Source organism: Salvelinus alpinus, chromosome 10, assembly GCF_045679555.1.
Source record: "Salvelinus alpinus chromosome 10, SLU_Salpinus.1, whole genome shotgun sequence".
Taxonomy (NCBI): domain Eukaryota; kingdom Metazoa; phylum Chordata; class Actinopteri; order Salmoniformes; family Salmonidae; genus Salvelinus; species Salvelinus alpinus.
This window is the reverse complement of record NC_092095.1, coordinates 71,535,831-71,554,471: the sequence shown is the minus strand read 5'-3', so window position 1 is coordinate 71,554,471 and position 18,641 is coordinate 71,535,831. Positions and strand designations below refer to the sequence as shown.

Genomic DNA, 18,641 nt, shown 5'->3' with positions numbered 1-18,641 from the left:
CTGAGAACCAGCAGGTACACCTGGGGAAGAAGAGGACAGAGTGGTGACACTGAGAACCAGCAGGTACACCTGGGGAAGAAGAGGACAGAGTGGTGACACTGAGAACCAGCAGGTACACCTGGGGAAGAAGAGGACAGAGTGGTGTCACTGAGAACCAGCAGGTACACCTGGGGAAGAAGAGGACAGAGTGGTGACACTGAGAACCAGCAGGTACACCTGGGGAAGAAGAGGACAGAGTGGTGACACTAAGAACCAGCAGGTACACCTGGGGAAGAAGAGGACAGAGTGGTGACACTGAGAACCAGCAGGTACACCTGGGGAAGAAGAGGACAGAGTGGTGTCACTGAGAACCAGCAGGTACACCTGGGGAAGAAGAGGACAGAGTGGTGACACTGAGAACCAGCAGGTACACCTGGGGAAGAAGAGGACAGAGTGGTGACACTAAGAACCAGCAGGTACACCTGGGGAAGAAGAGGACAGAGTGGTGACACTAAGAACCAGCAGGTACACCTGGGGAAGAAGAGGACAGAGTGGTGACACTGAGAACCAGCAGGTACACCTGGGGAAGAAGAGGACAGAGTGGTGACACTGAGAACCAGCAGGTACACCTGGGGAAGAATTTTAATCATTTTAGTCAATAAGATTTTTGCAACGTAAGCTTAACTTTCTGAACATTCGAGACGTGTAGTCCACTTGTCATTCCAATCTCCTTTGCATTAGCGTAGCCTCTTCTGTAGCCTGTCAACTATGTGTCTGTCTATCCCTGTTCTCTCCTCTCTGCACAGACCATACAAACGCTTCACACCGCGTGGCCGTTGCCACCCTAACCTGGTGATCCCAGCGCGCACGACCCACGTGGAGTTCCAGGTCTCCGGCAGCCTCTGGAACTGCCGATCTGCGGCCAACAAGGCAGAGTTCATCCCAGCCTATGCTTCCCTCCAGTCCCTCGACTTCTTGGCACTGACGGAAACATGGATTACCACAGATAACACTGCTACTCCTACTGCTCTCTCCTCGTCTGCCCACGTGTTCTCGCACACCCCGAGAGCTTCTGGTCAGCGGGGTGGTGGCACTGGGATCCTCATCTCTCCCAAGTGGACATTCTCTCTTTCTCCCCTGACCCATCTGTCTATCGCCTCCTTTGAATTCCATGCTGTCACAGTTACCAGCCCTTTCAAGCTTAACATCCTTATCATTTATCGCCCTCCAGGTTCCCTTGGAGAGTTCATCAATGAGCTTGACGCCTTGATAAGTTCCTTCCCTGAGGATGGCTCACCTCTCACAGTTCTGGGTGACTTTAACCTCCCCACATCTACCTTTGACTCATTCCTCTCTGCCTCCTTCTTTCCACTCCTCTCCTCTTTTGACCTCACCCTCTCACCTTCCCCCCCTACTCATAAGGCAGGCAATACGCTTGACCTCATCTTTACTAGATGCTGTTCTTCCACTAATCTCATTGCAACTCTCCTCCAAGTCTCCGACCACTACCTTGTATCCTTTTCCCTCTCGCTCTCATCCAACACTTCCCACTCTGCCCCTACTCGGATGGTATCGCGCCGTCCCAACCTTCGCTCTCTCTCCCCCGCTACTCTCTCCTCTTCCATCCTATCATCTCTTCCCTCTGCTCAAACCTTCTCCAACCTATCTCCTGATTCTGCCTCCTCAACCCTCCTCTCCTCCCTTTCTGCATCCTTTGACTCTCTATGTCCCCTATCCTCCAGGCCGGCTCGGTCCTCCCCTCCTGCTCCGTGGCTCGACGACTCATTGCGAGCTCACAGAACAGGGCTCCGGGCAGCCGAGCGGAAATGGAGGAGAACTCGCCTCCCTGCGGACCTGGCATCCTTTCACTCCCTCCTCTCTACATTTTCCTCTTCTGTCTCTGCTGCTAAAGCCACTTTCTACCACTCTAAATTCCAAGCATCTGCCTCTAACCCTAGGAAGCTCTTTGCCACCTTCTCCTCCCTCCTGAATCCTCCTCCCCCTCCCCCCCCTCCTCCCTCTCTGCGGATGACTTCGTCAACCATTTTGAAAAGAAGGTCGACGACATCCGATCCTCGTTTGCTAAGTCAAACGACACCGCTGGTTCTGCTCACATTGCCCTACCCTGTGCTTTGACCTCTTTCTCCCCTCTCTCCCCAAATGAAATCTCGCGTCTTGTGACGGCCGGCCGCCCAACAACCTGCCCGCTTGACCCTATCCCCTCCTCTCTTCTCCAGACCATTTCCGGAGACCTTCTCCCTTACCTCACCTCGCTCATCAACTCATCCTTGACCGCTGGCTACGTCCCTTCCGTCTTCAAGAGAGCGAGAGTTGCACCCCTTCTGAAAAAACCTACACTCGATCCCTCCGATGTCAACAACTACAGACCAGTATCCCTTCTTTCTTTTCTCTCCAAAACTCTTGAACGTGCCGTCCTTGGCCAGCTCTCCTGCTATCTCTCTCAGAATGACCTTCTTGATCCAAATCAGTCAGGTTTCAAGACTAGTCATTCAACTGAGACTGCTCTTCTCTGTGTCACGGAGGCGCTCCGCACTGCTAAAGCTAACTCTCTCTCCTCTGCTCTCATCCTTCTAGACCTATCGGCTGCCTTTGATACTGTGAACCATCAGATCCTCCTCTCCACCCTCTCCGAGTTGGGCATCTCCGGCGCGGCCCACGCTTGGATTGCGTCCTAACTGACAGGTCGCTCCTACCAGGTGGCATGGCGAGAATCTGTCTCCGCACCACGTGCTCTCACCACTGGTGTCCCCCAGGGCTCTGTTCTAGGCCCTCTCCTATTCTCGCTATACACCAAGTCACTTGGCTCTGTCATAACCTCACATGGTCTCTCCTATCATTGCTATGCAGACGACACACAATTAATCTTCTCCTTTCCCCCTTCTGATAACCAGGTGGCGAATCGCATCTCTGCATGTCTGGCAGACATATCAGTGTGGATGACGGATCACCACCTCAAGCTGAACCTCGGCAAGACGGAGCTGCTCTTCCTCCCGGGGAAGGACTGCCCGTTCCATGATCTCGCCATCACGGTTGACAACTCCATTGTGTCCTCCTCCCAGAGCGCTAAGAACCTTGGCGTGATCCTGGACAACACCCTGTCGTTCTCAACTAACATCAAGGCGGTGGCCCGTTCCTGTAGGTTCATGCTCTACAACATTCGCAGAGTACGACCCTGCCTCACACAGGAAGCGGCGCAGGTCCTAATCCAGGCACTTGTCATCTCCCGTCTGGATTACTGCAACTCGCTGTTGGCTGGGCTCCCTGCCTGTGCCATTAAACCCCTACAACTCATCCAGAACGCCGCAGCCCGTCTGGTGTTCAACCTTCCCAAGTTCTCTCACGTCACCCCGCTCCTCCGCTCTCTCCACTGGCTTCCAGTTGAAGCTCGCATCCGCTACAAGACCATGGTGCTTGCCTACGGAGCTGTGAGGGGAACGGCACCTCCGTACCTTCAGGCTCTGATCAGGCCCTACACCCAAACAAGGGCACTGCGTTCATCCACCTCTGGCCTGCTCGCCTCCCTACCTCTGAGGAAGTACAGTTCCCGCTCAGCCCAGTCAAAACTGTTCGCTGCTCTGGCACCCCAATGGTGGAACAAACTCCCTCACAACGCCAGGTCAGCGGAGTCAATCACCACCTTCCGGAGACACCTGAAACCCCACCTCTTTAAGGAATACCTAGGATAGGATAAAGTTATCCCCCCCCCCCCCCCCCCCCTTAAAAGATTTAGATGCACTATTGTAAAGTGGCTGTTCCACTGGATATCATAAGGTGAATGCACCAATTTGTAAGTCGCTCTGGATAAGTGACTTAAATGTAAATGTAAATGAAGAAGAGGACAGAGTGGTGACACTAAGAACCAGCAGGTACACCTGGGGAAGAAGAGGACAGAGTGGTGACACTAAGAACCAGCAGGTACACCTGGGGAAGAAGAGGACAGAGTGGTGACACTAAGAACCAGCAGGTACACCTGGGGAAGAAGAGGACAGAGTGGTGACACTAAGAACCAGCAGGTACACCTGGGGAAGAAGAGGACAGATTGGTGACACTAAGAACCAGCAGGTACACCTGGGGAAGAAGAGGACAGAGTGGTGACACTAAGAACCAGCAGGTACACCTGGGGAAGAAGAGGACAGAGTGGTGACACTAAGAACCAGCAGGTACACCTGGGGAAGAAGAGGACAGAGTGGTGACACTAAGAACCAGCAGGTACACCTGGGGAAGAAGAGGACAGAGTGGTGACACTAAGAACCAGCAGGTACACCTGGGGAAGAAGAGGCCAGTTGTATTCTAGATCCTGTATGTATTCATCTTGCAATTGCCATAAACATCTTCAAGTAGTGTCTAGGGGTAGTGGTTAGGGGTAGTGGTTAAGGGTAGTGGTTAAGGGTAGTGTCTATGGGTAGTGGTTAGGGGTAGTGTCTAGGGGTAGTGGTTAGGGGTAGTGGTTAAGGGTAGTGGTTAAGGGTAGTGGTTAAGGGTAGTGTCTATGGGTAGTGGTTAGGGGTAGTGTCTAGGGGTAGTGTCTAGGGGTAGTGGTTAGGGGTAGTGGTTAGGGGTAGTGGTTAGGGGTAGTGGTTAGGGGTAGTGGTTAGGGGTAGTGGTTAGGGGTATTGGTTAGGGGTATTGGTTAGGGGTATTGGTTAGGGCTAGTGGTTAGGGCTAGTGGTTAGGGCTAGTGTCTAGGGCTAGTGGTTAGGGCTAGTGGTTAGGGGTAGTGGTTAGGGGTAGTGTCTAGGGCTAGTGTCTAGGGGTAGTGGTTAGGGCTAGTGGTTAGGGGTAGTGTCTAGGGGTAGTGTCTAGGGGTAGTGGTTAGGGGTAGTGCCTAGGGGTAGTGCCTAGGGGTAGTGTCTAGGGGTAGTGGTTAGGGGTAGTGTCTAGGGGTAGTGGTTAGGGGTAGTGTCTAGGGGTAGTGGTTAGGGGTAGTGGCTAGGGACTATTGTTTGATTTGGAACGAAGCATGGAGTGGTGGTCTGTTAGTCGGTAGAAGTACCTCTCTGGAGATGATGCCAGCTCGGCGGGCGCGGCTCCCCAACACAAAGGAGAACTCGCTGACCTGCGCCAGGCCGGCAGACACTATCCAACGGATGTGGCGAGAACCCTTAGGCAAGATGGCCGACAGCACCAGCACCGCCATCAGGAACTAACAGGGACATGGAGAGGAGGAGGTGTTTAATTAGAGAGAGTGAGAGAGAGTGAGAGAGAGAGAAAATAAGTAAGTGAGAGTGGTTTAAAGCAACAACGAGCATACCTTCATGATGACCAGTGAGAGAGTCAGCACCACCAGGATTGTCAGTTCGTACAGGACAAAGGTAGGAAAGACATGGAAACCTGCAGTAGAAAAGAACAACATGGAGACCTACACATGAAGACCTATAGCAGTAGAGACAACACATAGACCGACAGCAGTAGAGACAACACATAGACCGACAGCAGTAGAGACAACACATAGACCTACAGCAGTAGAGACAACACATAGACCTACAGCAGTAGAGACAACACATAGACCGACAGCAGTAGAGACAACACATAGACCTACAGTAGTAGAGACAACACATAGACCTACAGTAGTAGAGACAACACATAGACCTACAGCAGTAGAGACAACACATAGACCTACAGTAGTAGAGACAACACATAGACCTACAGCAGTAGAGACAACACATAGACCTACAGTAGTAGAGACAACACATAGAGACCTACAGCAGTAGAGACAACACATAGAGACCTACAGTAGTAGAGACAACACATAGACCTACAGCAGTAGAGACAACACATAGAGACCTACAGTAGTAGAGACAACACACAGACCGACAGCAGTAGAGACAACACAGAGACCTACAGCAGTAGAGACAACACATAGACCTACAGTAGTAGAGACAACACATAGAGACCTACAGCAGTAGAGATAACACATAGACCTACAGCAGTAGAGACAACACATAGAGACCTACAGCAGTAGAGACAACACATAGAGACCTACAGCAGTAGAGACAACACAGAGACCTACAGCAGTAGAGACAACACATAGACCTACAGCAGTAGAGACAACACAGAGACCTACAGCAGTAGAGACAACACATAGAGACCTACAGCAGTAGAGACAACACATAGACCTACAGCAGTAGAGAACACATAGACCTACAGCAGTAGAGACAACACATATAACTACAGCAGTAGAGACAACACACATAGACCTACAGTAGTAGAGACAACACATAGAGACCTACAGTAGTAGAGACAACACATAGACCTACAGTAGTAGAGACAACACATAGACCTACAGTAGTAGAGACAACACATAGACCTACAGCAGTAGAGACAACACATAGACCTACAGTAGTAGAGACAACACATAGAACTACAGCAGTAGAGACAACACATAGAGACCTACAGTAGTAGAGACAACACATAGAGACCTACAGCAGTAGAGACAACACATAGAGACCTACAGTAGTAGAGACAACACATAGACCTACAGTAGTAGAGACAACACATAGAGACCTACAGCAGTAGAGACAACACATAGACCTACAGCAGTAGAGACAACACATAGACCTACAGCAGTAGAGACAACACACAAATAAAAGCATCAAATAACTGCACAAACAGCCATTGAGAGATACGATGCTAAACAGCCATAGAGACAGAGATACGATGCTAAACAGCCATAGAGACAGAGATACAATGCTAAACAGCCATAGAGAGACAGATACAATGCTAAACAGCCATAGAGACAGAGATACGATGCTAAACAGCCATAGAGACAGAGATACGATGCTAAACAGCCATAGAGACAGATACAATGCTAAACAGCCATAGAGAGACAGATACAATGCTAAACGGCCATAGAGAGACAGAGATACAATGCTAAACAGCCATAGAGACAGAGATACGATGCTAAACAGCCATAGAGAGACAGATACAATGCTAAACAGCCATAGAGACAGAGATACAATGCTAAACAGCCATAGAGAGACAGATACAATGCTAAACAGCCATAGAGACAGAGATACAATGCTAAACAGCCATAGAGAGACAGATACAATGCTAAACAGCCATAGAGACAGAGATACGATGCTAAACAGCCATAGAGACAGAGATACGATGCTAAACAGCCATAGAGACAGAGATACGATGCTAAACAGCCATAGAGAGAAACGATGCTAAACAGCCATAGAGAGACAGATACAATGCTAAACAGCCATAGAGACAGAGATACGATGCTAAACAGCCATAGAGACAGAGATACGATGCTAAACAGCCATAGAGACAGAGATACGATGCTAAACAGCCATAGAGAGATACGATGCTAAACAGCCATAGAGAGATACGATGCTAAACAGCCATAGAGAGATACAATGCTAAACAGCCATAGAGACAGAGATACAATGCTAAACTGCCATAGAGACAGAGATACGATGCTAAACTGCCATAGAGACAGAGATACGATGCTAAACAGCCATAGAGACAGAGATACAATGCTAGACAGCCATAGAGACAGAGATACGATGCTAAACTGCCATAGAGACACGATGCTAAACAGCCATAGACAGAGATACGATGCTAAACAGCCATAGAGAGACAGATACAATGCTAAACAGCCATAGAGACAGAGATTCGATGCTAAACAGCCATAGAGACAGATACAATGCTAAACAGCCATAGAGACAGAGATACGATGCTAAACAGCCATATAGACAGAGATACAATGCTAAACAGCCATAGAGACAGAGATACGATGCTAAACAGCCATATAGACAGAGAAACAATGCTAATCAGCCATAGAGACAGAGATACAATGCTAAACAGCCATAGAGACAGAGATTCGATGCTAAACAGCCATAGAGAGACAGATACAGTTGAAGTTGGAAGTTGATATACACTTAGGTTGGAGTCATTAAAACTCGGTTTTCAACCACTCCACAAATTTCTTGTTAACAAACTTTAGTTTGGCAAGTCAGTTAGGACATCCACTTTGTGCATGACACAAGTCATTTTCCCAACAATTGTTAACAGACAGATTATTTCACTTATAATTCACTGTATCACAATTCCAGTGGGTCAGAAGTTTACATACACTAAGTTGACTGTGCCTTTAAACAGCTTGGAAATGTACAGAAAATGATGTCATGGCTTTAGAAGCTTCTGATTGGCTAATTGACATAATTTGAGTCAATTGGAGGTGTACCTGTGGATGTATTTCAAGGCCTACCTTCAAACTCAGGGCCTCTTTGCTTGACATCATGGGAATATTTTTAAAAAATCAGCCAAGACCGGTGGTAGACCTCCACAAGTCTGGTTCATCCTTGGGAGCAATTTCCAAAAGCCTGAAGGTACCACGTTCATCTGTACAAACAATAGTATGCAAGTATAAACACCATGGGACCACGCAGCCGTCATACAGTTCAGGAAGGAGACGCGTTCTGTCTCCTAGAGATGAAAGTACTTTGGTGCGAAAAGTGCAAATCAATCCCAGAACAACAGCAAAGGACCTTGTGAAGATGCTGGAGGAAACAGGTACAAAAGTATCTATATCCACAGTAAAACGAGTCCTATATCGACATAACCTGAAAGGCCACTCAGCAAGGAAGAAGCCACTGCTCCAAAACCGCCATAAAAAAGCCAGACTACGGTTTACAACTGCACATGGGGACAAAGATCGTACTTTTTGGAGAAATGTCCTCTGGTCTGATGAAACAAAAATAGAACTGTTTGGCCATAATGACCATTGTTATGTTTGGAGGAAAAAGGGGGAGGCTTGCAAGCCGAAGAACACCATCCCAACCGTGAAGCACGGGGGTGGCAGCATCATGTTGTGGGGGTGCTTTGCTGCAGGAGGGACTGGTGAACTTCACAAAATGGATGGCATCATGAGGAAGGGGAATTATGTGGATTTATTGAAGCAACATCCCAAGACATCAGTCAGGAAGTTAAAGCTGGTCGCAAATGGGTCTTCCAAATGAACAATGACCCCAAGCATACTTCCAAAGTTGTGGCAAAATGGCTTAAGGACAACAAAGTCAAGGTATTGGAGTGGCCATCACAAAGCCCTGACCTCAATCCTATAGAGAATGTGTGGGCAGAACTGAAAAAGCATGTGCGAGCAAGAAGGCCTACAAACCTGACTCAGTTACACCAGCTCTGTCAGGAGGAACGGGCCAAAATTCACCCAACTTATTGTGGGAAGCTTGTGGAAGGCTACCCAAAATGTTTGACCCAAGTTAAATAATTTGAAAGGCAATGCTACCAAATACTAATTGAGTGTATGTAAACTTCTGACCCACTGGGAATGTGATGAAAGAAATAAAAGCTGAAATAAATCATTCTCTCTACTATTATTCTGACATTTCACATTTTTAAAATAAAGTGGTGATCCTAACTGACCTAAGACAGGGAATTTTTACTAGGATTCAATGTCAGGAATTTGGCTAAGGTGTATGTAAACTTCCGACTTCAACTGTATGATGCTAAACAGCCATAGAGAGACAGAGACATGACGCTAAACAGAGACACTGCAGAGGGTAAGCTTCAATTCTGACCAATGGAGGCGAAGAAGATGATGGCGAGGAAGTCTCTGATTGGCTCGATGCAGCCCATGACCTCCGTGGTGCAAATCTGACCCTGCGAGGAGAGAAGCGCTCCAGCCAGGAAGCAGCCCAGCTCCATGGAAATGTCCAGGAACTCTGTCACCTGGGAAACGCCAGGGGAAAAACATAATTTTACATACAGTTGGTAGAATGGATATAGTGTAACAATTTATATAATAAACTCCCTAATTACACAGTATTGGAATGTCCATTGTAGTACTTGATTGTACAGGAAACATATTCTCTGTTGGAGAAGATAGCTATGTCTCACAGAGGAGAGGATAGAGGAGGGGGAGTTATATCTCACAGAGGAGGGGGGAGCTACATCTCACAGAGGAGAAGACAGAGGGGGAGCTACATCTCACAGAGGAGAGGAGAGGATAGAGGGGGGAGCTATATCTCACAGAGGAGAGGACAGAGGGGGGAGCTATATCTCACAGAGGAGAGGATAGAGGAGGGGGAGCTACATCTCACAGAGGAGAGGAGAGGAGAGGATAGAGGGGGGAGCTATATCTCACAGAGGAGAGGACAGAGGGGGGAGCTACATCTCACAGAGGAGAGGAGAGGATAGAGGGGTGAGCTATATCTCACAGAGGAGAGGATAGTGGAGGGGAATCTATATCTCACAGAGGAGAGGACAGAGGAGGGAGCTACATCTAACAGAGGAGAGGATAGAGGAGGGAGCTACATCTAACAGAGGAGAGGATAGAGGAGGGAGCTACATCTCACAGAGGAGAGGATAGAGGAGGGAGCTACATCTCACAGAGGAGAGGACAGAGGGGGGAGCAACATCTCACAGAGGAGAGGAGAGGACAGAGGGGGGAGCAACATCTCACAGAGGAGAGGACAGAGGGGGGAGCAACATCTCACAGAGGAGAGGACAGAGGGGGGAGCAACATCTCACAGAGGAGAGGATAGAGGAGGGAGAGCTATATCTCACAGAGGAGAGGACAGAGGGGGGAGCTATATCTCACAGAGGAGAGGACAGAGGGGGGAGCTATATCTCACAGAGGAGAGGAGAGGATAGAGGGGGAGCTACATCTCACAGAGGAGAGGATAGAGGAGGGGGAGCTATATCTCACAGAGGAGAGGATAGAGGGGGGAGCTATATCTCACAGAGGAGAGGATAGCGGAGGGGAAGCTATATCTCACAGAGGAGAGGATAGCGGAGGGGAAGCTATATCTCACAGAGGAGAGGATAGCGGAAGGGAAGCTATATCTCACAGAGGAGAGGATAGTGGAGGGGAAGCTATATCTCACAGAGGAGAGGATAGCGGAGGGGAAGCTATATCTCACAGAGGAGAGGATAGCGGAGGGGAAGCTATATCTCACAGAGGAGAGGATAGAGGAGGGAGCTACATCTAACAGAGGAGAGGATAGAGGAGGGAGCTACATCTCACAGAGGAGAGGAGAGGACAGAGGGGGGAGCAACATCTCACAGAGGAGAGGAGAGGACAGAGGGGGGAGCAACATCTCACAGAGGAGAGGACAGAGGGGGGAGCAACATCTCACAGAGGAGAGGACAGAGGGGGGAGCAACATCTCACAGAGGAGAGGACAGAGGGGGGAGCAACATCTCACAGAGGAGAGGATAGAGGAGGGAGAGCTATATCTCACAGAGGAGAGGATAGAGGGGGGAGCTATATCTCACAGAGGAGAGGACAGAGGGGGGAGCTATATCTCACAGAGGAGAGGAGAGGATAGAGGGGGAGCTATATCTCACAGAGGAGAGGACAGAGGGGGGAGCTACATCTCACAGAGGAGAGGATAGAGGAGGGGGAGCTATATCTCACAGAGGAGAGGATAGAGGGGGGAGCTATATCTCACAGAGGAGAGGATAGCGGAGGGGAAGCTATATCTCACAGAGGAGAGGATAGCGGAGGGGAAGCTATATCTCACAGAGGAGAGGATAGCGGAGGGGAAGCTATATCTCACAGAGGAGAGGATAGCGGAGGGGAAGCTATATCTCACAGAGGAGACGATAGAGGAGGGAGCTACATCTAACAGAGGAGAGGATAGTGGAGGGGAAGCTATATCTCACAGAGGAGAGGATAGCGGAGGGGAAGCTATATCTCACAGAGGAGAGGATAGCGGAGGGGAAGCTATATCTCACAGAGGAGAGGATAGCGGAAGGGAAGCTATATCTCACAGAGGAGAGGATAGTGGAGGGGAAGCTATATCTCACAGAGGAGAGGATAGCGGAGGGGAAGCTATATCTCACAGAGGAGAGGATAGCGGAGGGGAAGCTATATCTCACAGAGGAGAGGATAGCGGAGGGGAAGCTATATCTCACAGAGGAGAGGATAGCGGAGGGGAAGCTATATCTCACAGAGGAGAGGAGAGGACAGAGGGGGGAGCAACATCTCACAGAGGAGAGGACAGAGGGGGGAGCAACATCTCACAGAGGAGAGGACAGAGGGGGGAGCAACATCTCACAGAGGAGAGGACAGAGGGGGGAGCAACATCTCACAGAGGAGAGGATAGAGGAGGGAGAGCTATATCTCACAGAGGAGAGGACAGAGGGGGGAGCTATATCTCACAGAGGAGAGGACAGAGGGGGGAGCTATATCTCACAGAGGAGAGGAGAGGATAGAGGGGGAGCTATATCTCACAGAGGAGAGGACAGAGGGGGGAGCTACATCTCACAGAGGAGAGGATAGAGGAGGGGGAGCTATATCTCACAGAGGAGAGGATAGAGGGGGGAGCTATATCTCACAGAGGAGAGGATAGCGGAGGGGAAGCTATATCTCACAGAGGAGAGGATAGCGGAGGGGAAGCTATATCTCACAGAGGAGAGGATAGCGGAGGGGAAGCTATATCTCACAGAGGAGAGGATAGCGGAGGGGAAGCTATATCTCACAGAGGAGACGATAGAGGAGGGAGCTACATCTAACAGAGGAGAGGATAGTGGAGGGGAAGCTATATCTCACAGAGGAGAGGATAGCGGAGGGGAAGCTATATCTCACAGAGGAGAGGATAGCGGAGGGGAAGCTATATCTCACAGAGGAGAGGATAGTGGAGGGGAAGCTATATCTCACAGAGGAGAGGATAGCGGAGGGGAAGCTATATCTCACAGAGGAGAGGATAGCGGAGGGGAAGCTATATCTCACAGAGGAGAGGATAGCGGAGGGGAAGCTATATCTCACAGAGGAGAGGATAGCGGAGGGGAAGCTATATCTCACAGAGGAGAGGATAGCGGAGGGGAAGCTATATCTCACAGAGGAGACGATAGAGGAGGGAGCTACATCTAACAGAGGAGAGGATAGTGGAGGGGAAGCTATATCTCACAGAGGAGAGGATAGCGGAGGGGAAGCTATATCTCACAGAGGAGAGGATAGCGGAGGGGAAGCTATATCTCACAGAGGAGAGGATAGCGGAAGGGAAGCTATATCTCACAGAGGAGAGGATAGAGGAGGGGAAGCTATATCTCACAGAGGAGAGGATAGCGGAGGGGAAGCTATATCTCACAGAGGAGAGGATAGCGGAGGGGAAGCTATATCTCACAGAGGAGAGGATAGAGGAGGGAGCTACATCTAACAGAGGAGAGGATAGAGGAGGGAGCTACATCTCACAGAGGAGAGGGGGAAGAGTGAGGAGGGGTTACATACGGTGAGCATGAGGAATACGAAGGCAGCGGTCCCCAGAACCAGGATCTCCTTGTTGCCTTTAGACTCAGCATGGAGCTTCCTGTAGTATGGACCAATCAGGAAGGACTTGAGGAGAACACACAGCAGTAGCACCACAGCCAGAGAAAACAGGACCTGGGACAGGAGCAGGAGGACGCGCAGACCCCCAAACAGAACACTACAAAACACAGGATAGAACACAGAACACCAGCCTCACAACACAGAACACTGGTTAACACAGAGAACAGGACCTGGGCTAGGAGGACAGAACCCTCAGAAGACAGAACAGGACCCTCAGAAGACAGAACACAGGACAAGACCCTCAGAAGACAGAACACAGGACAGGACCCTCAGAAGACAGAACACAGGACAGGACCCTCAGAAGACAGAACAAGACCCTCAAAAGATAGAACAGGATCCTCAGAAGACAGAACCCTCAAAAGACAGAACATAGGACAGGACACTCAGAAGACAGAGCAGGACCCTCAGAAGACAGAACACAGGACAGGACACTCAGAAGACAAAACACAGGACAGAACCCTCAGAAGACAGAACAGGACCCTCAGAAGACAGAACACAGGACACTCAGAAGACAAAACACAGGACAGAACCCTCAGAAGACAGAACACAGGACAGAACCCTCAGAAGACAGAACAGGACCCTCAGAAGACAGAACACAGGACAGAACCCTCAGAAGACAGAACAGGACCCTCAGCAGACAGAACCCTCAGAAGACAGGACAGGACCCTCGGAAGACAGGACAGGACCCTCAGAAGACAAAACACAGGACAGGACCCTCAGAAGACAGGACAGGACCCTCAGAAGACAGGACCCTTAGAAGACAGAACCCTCATAAGACAGAACAGGACCCTCGGAAGACAGGACAGGACCCTTGGAAGACAGGACAGGGCCCTCGGAAGACAGAACACAGGACAGGACCCTCAGAAGACAGAACACAGGACCCTCAGAAGACAGAACAGGACCCTCAGAAGACAGAACAGGACCCTCAGAAGACAGAACACAGGACAGGACCCTCAGAAGACAGAAAAGGACCCTCAGAAGACAGAACACTCAGGAGACAGAACAGGACCCTCAGAACACAGGACAGGACCCTCAGAACATAGAACAGAACCCTCAGAAGACAGAACACAACAGTATAAAATATTAGAACTTCTAACACAATCTTTGGAACTACATACCTCACTAGCATGAGTGGGACAGGTTGAGTTAGACTGTGCAGGTGTGTATACTCAGCAGTTACTATATGTACACAGGGTGTGTCTAGATCGTAGTGCATATACAGCTGTGTGTGTGTGTGTGTGTGTGTGTGTGTGTGTTAGCTCACCTGTCCAGGTGGCCAGATGACACCTGTATGAGGGTGGGCATGACGGCTATGAACAGACCCAGCTGAACATCCTGCATCACCAACATCCCAAGGAGAACACTGCTGTAGTCCAGCTCCCCTACACACACACACACACACACACACACACACACACACACACACACACACACACACACACACACACACACACACACACACACACACACACACACACACACACACACACACACACACACACACACAGTTTATATGTTTGTAGCCAGTTACTCATTTAAAGACAGGTGGTTCTTTAACATTAAAATAAAGCGCATTGGAAGTCAAGTCTCTCTCTCGCTCTGTCTCTCTCACACACACACACACACACACACACACACACACACACACACACACACACACACACACACACACACACACACACACACACACACACACACACACACACACACACACACACACAGTCCGTAGTCTCCGTACCGTCCTTGTCTGCGCGGGTGCCCCCAGCCAGGAAGCGTGAGACCAGCGGTGTGGAGGATAGAGAGAGACAGGAGGAGATGAAGACCGTCTGGGTGGGACGGACATGCAGCACCTGACCCCACAGCAGCCCTGTAGCTACCATCAACAGACTGAGGTAGCATGAACCCTGCACAGAGGTCTTCCACACCTGCACACACACGCATAGGACAGTACACACATGTTAAATATACACACACAGTCTTGTACAGCTCACCTTGTGGGGACACACAATTCAGTCCCATTCAAAATCCTATTTTCCCAAACCCTAACCCGTACTCCTACCCTAACCTTAACCCAAAAACCTAACCCTAACCTGTACTCTTACCCTTACCCTAACCTTAACCCTAAAACTAACCCTAGCTCCTAACACTAATTCTAACCTTAACCCTAAACCCCCTAGAAATAGCATTTAAACTCATGGGGACCAACAAAATGTCCCCGTTGGTCAAATGTTAATTTGTTTACGATTCTTGTGACAAGAATAGTTGAACACGTCCACACATATAAAATGGTCTTCAACTCTTGAAACGAACACAATATAATTATCTTATTAGGACACGTTCCAGAGAAGAGGGAGGGAGAGAGAGAGCGAGAGAAGCAGAAGACTGATAAGGAGAGAAAATGTGTGATAAACAGATAGCTAGCCAAATGAAGAGGAGAGACAAGGGAGAGAGAGTTAGACGTTGGTGTCTGCTGAGACTGAGTTGGTGAAAGAATGTGGGTTTCTGAGTCACACTGTGAAAATGTAGGTCAGAGTTACACACTTCACACCAGTGTTAAGTCATTTCCCGTCTGCTGATGTCACCCGGCAGGTCAAAACTCCATCCCACCAAAACAGGCCGTGTTTTTAAACAGCTGTTCCACTAAAAGGGCATCATCATCAATTTGACAGTATTATTCCACCCTCATAGTGTGGAAATAAATATAAAACACAGGGAATTCACATTTTTGTCTGCACTGGGCCTTTAATAGTTTTTGCTATTTCAAGAATGTAGGCTAATATCTGATGGAAAATACCTCTATGTGTGTGTGTGGGGGGGGGGGGGGGGGTTGAATGCAACACTAGGCAGCCTACCTTCCGAAGTCGCTCTGGGGAGAACTCGAGACCGACCAGGAAGAGAGTGAAGAACACTCCCAACTCTCCCAACGTCTCAACCTGCACCATAGCCTGCACAGAGATACATTACTCTCTCACACACACACACACACACACACACACACACACACACACACACACACACACACACACAGACAGACAGACAGACAGACAGACAGACAGACAGACAGACAGACAGACAGACATGTCTCACCTTGATGCTGTTGAGTCCAGAGGGACCCAGGAGGACTCCACAGACGATGTAACCAAACATGGGGGGCAGGCCCATCATAGTGCACAGCCAACCACATGGCAGAGACAGCATCACTACGGAGACCAGGTCCTGACCAGCCAATCACAAACAACAGGACAGGGAACAACAGGAACACAGATTAGAATTGTGCAAAATTGTAGTTTCATTTGAAGACCCATTTGGTCAGATTACAGCTGTCCTCTTAGGACAGTCTTCATATGGTCAGATTACAGCTGGACTCATAGGACAGTCTTCATATGGTCAGATTACAGCTGGACTCTTAGGACAGTCTTCATATGATCAGATTACAGCTGGACTCTTAGGACAGTCTTCATATGATCAGATTACAGCTGGACTCTTAGGCCAGTCTTCATATGGTCAGATTACAGCTGGACTCTTAGGACAGTCTTCATATGGTCAGATTACAGCTGGCCTCTTAGGACAGTCTTCATATGGTTAGATTACAGCTGGACTCATAGGACAGTCTTCATATGGTCAGATTACAGCTGGCCTCTTAGGGCAGTCTTCATATGGTCAGATTACAGCTGGACTCTTAGGACAGTCTTCATATGGTCAGATTACAGCTGGACTCTTAGGACAGTCTTCATATGGTCAGATTACAGCTGGACTCTTAGGACAGTCTTCATATGGTCAGATTACAGCTGAACTCATAGGACAGTCTTCATATAGTCAGATTACAGCTGGACTCTTAGGATAGTCTTCATATGGTCAGATTACAACTGGCCTCTTAGGGCAGTCTTCATATGGTCAGATTACAGCTGAACTCATAGCACAGTCTTCATATGGTCATATTACAGCTGGACTCTTAGGACAGTCTTCATATGGTCAGATTACAGCTGGCCTCTTAGGGCAGTCTTCATATGGTCAGATTACAGCTGAACTCATAGGACAGTCTTCATATGGTCAGATTACAGCTGGACTCTTAGGACAGTCTTCATATGGTCAGATTACAGCTGGCCTCTTAGGGCAGTCTTCATATGGTCAGATTACAGATGGACTCATAGGACAGTCTTCATATGGTCAGATTACAGCTGGACTCTTAAAACAGTCTTCATATGGTCAGATTACAGCTGGCCTCTTAGGACAGTCTTTATATGTATAGGACCATTAGCGTTCAGAGGTTAAAGTTGGTACTGACCTTGATGAAGTGTTGATCGGAGCGGGGCATGGTGGAGTCTCTGGGCTTGGTCAGAACATACTGGTTGTTCTGGGAGTCGATGAGCATGCTCAGTCCCACGTCGTCCTCCACCTCTCCTCCTCTCCTTGACGCGTTCCTTCTTCTTTTCCCTCCGTCCTCCTCCTCCTCCTCCACTCTCAGCACTGCCTCCACGTTGGCTACGTGCACTCCATTCATCTGATCACAATCCTGATAATAACTCTACTGGTATAGCCTTTAATACAATACATAACAGCCCCAACGCAGCACATCAGGGCCTGTCTCTATACAGCCTCTCAGACTGCTGATCTGGGATCAGGTCCTCCCTGTCCAAACAGTCTGATTCATTATGCTCTAAAAAGGGAGAAAGATCCTAGATCAGCACCCCTATTCTGACCCATTTGTCGTCAAATACGTGGTCCACTATATGACCTATGTTGTTGTTGTTGTTGATGAACATGTTTATTGTTGTCCTCTATATGACCTATGTGTTTGTTGTTGTTGTTGATGAACCTGTTTATTGTTGTCCTCTATATGACCTATATGTTTGTTGTTGTTGTTGTTGATGGACCTGTTTATTGTTGTCCTCTATATGACCTATGTGCTTGTTATTGTTGATGAGGAACCTGTTTATTGTTCTCTATATGACCTATGTGTTTGTTGTTGATGAACCTGTTTATTGTTGTCCTCTATATGACCTATGTTGTTGTTGTTGTTGATGAACCTGTTTATTGTTGTCCTCTATATGACCTATGTGTTTGTTGTTGTTGATGAACCTGTTTATTGTTGTTCTCTATATGACCTATGTGTTTGTTGTTGATGAACCTGTTTATTGTTGTCCTCTATATGACCTATGTTGTTGTTGTTGTTGATGAACCTGTTTATTGTTGTCCTCTATATGACCTATGTGTTTGTTGTTGTTGTTGATGAACCTGTTTATTGTTGTCCTCTATATGACCTATGTGTTTGTTGTTGTTGATGAACCTGTTTATTGTTGTCCTCTATATAACCTATGTGTTTGTTGTTGTTGATGAACCTGTTT

At 48.6% G+C, this 18,641-nt stretch overlaps 1 protein-coding gene across 3 annotated transcripts in view; it reads right to left on the bottom strand.

The window, feature by feature from the left end:
• The window catches only part of tmco3 (transmembrane and coiled-coil domains 3), a 30,812-nt gene that overhangs the window by 2,936 nt on the left and 9,235 nt on the right, over nucleotides 1-18,641 (bottom strand). Inside the window, exons 6-15 of one of the 3 annotated variants that reach the window (XR_011666653.1) lie at nucleotides 17,582-17,797; nucleotides 16,384-16,512; nucleotides 16,149-16,241; nucleotides 15,035-15,221; nucleotides 14,561-14,678; nucleotides 13,198-13,393; nucleotides 9,543-9,693; nucleotides 8,216-8,349; nucleotides 5,252-5,331; nucleotides 4,994-5,143 (exon numbers count right to left, since the gene is read on the bottom strand). Coding sequence is in view for 2 of the 3 variants with exons in the window: in XM_071330895.1 (XP_071186996.1) it covers nucleotides 4,196-4,264; nucleotides 4,994-5,143; nucleotides 5,252-5,331; nucleotides 9,543-9,693; nucleotides 13,198-13,393; nucleotides 14,561-14,678; nucleotides 15,035-15,221; nucleotides 16,149-16,241; nucleotides 16,384-16,512; nucleotides 17,582-17,797 (1,389 nt within the window). In the remaining variant the exon portion in view is untranslated. Of the gene's footprint in view, nucleotides 1-4,180; nucleotides 4,265-4,993; nucleotides 5,144-5,251; nucleotides 5,332-8,215; nucleotides 8,350-9,542; nucleotides 9,694-13,197; nucleotides 13,394-14,560; nucleotides 14,679-15,034; nucleotides 15,222-16,148; nucleotides 16,242-16,383; nucleotides 16,513-17,581; nucleotides 17,798-18,641 lie in introns of those variants that run through there. The other 2 variants (XM_071330895.1, XM_071330894.1) reach the window with 2 other exon arrangements.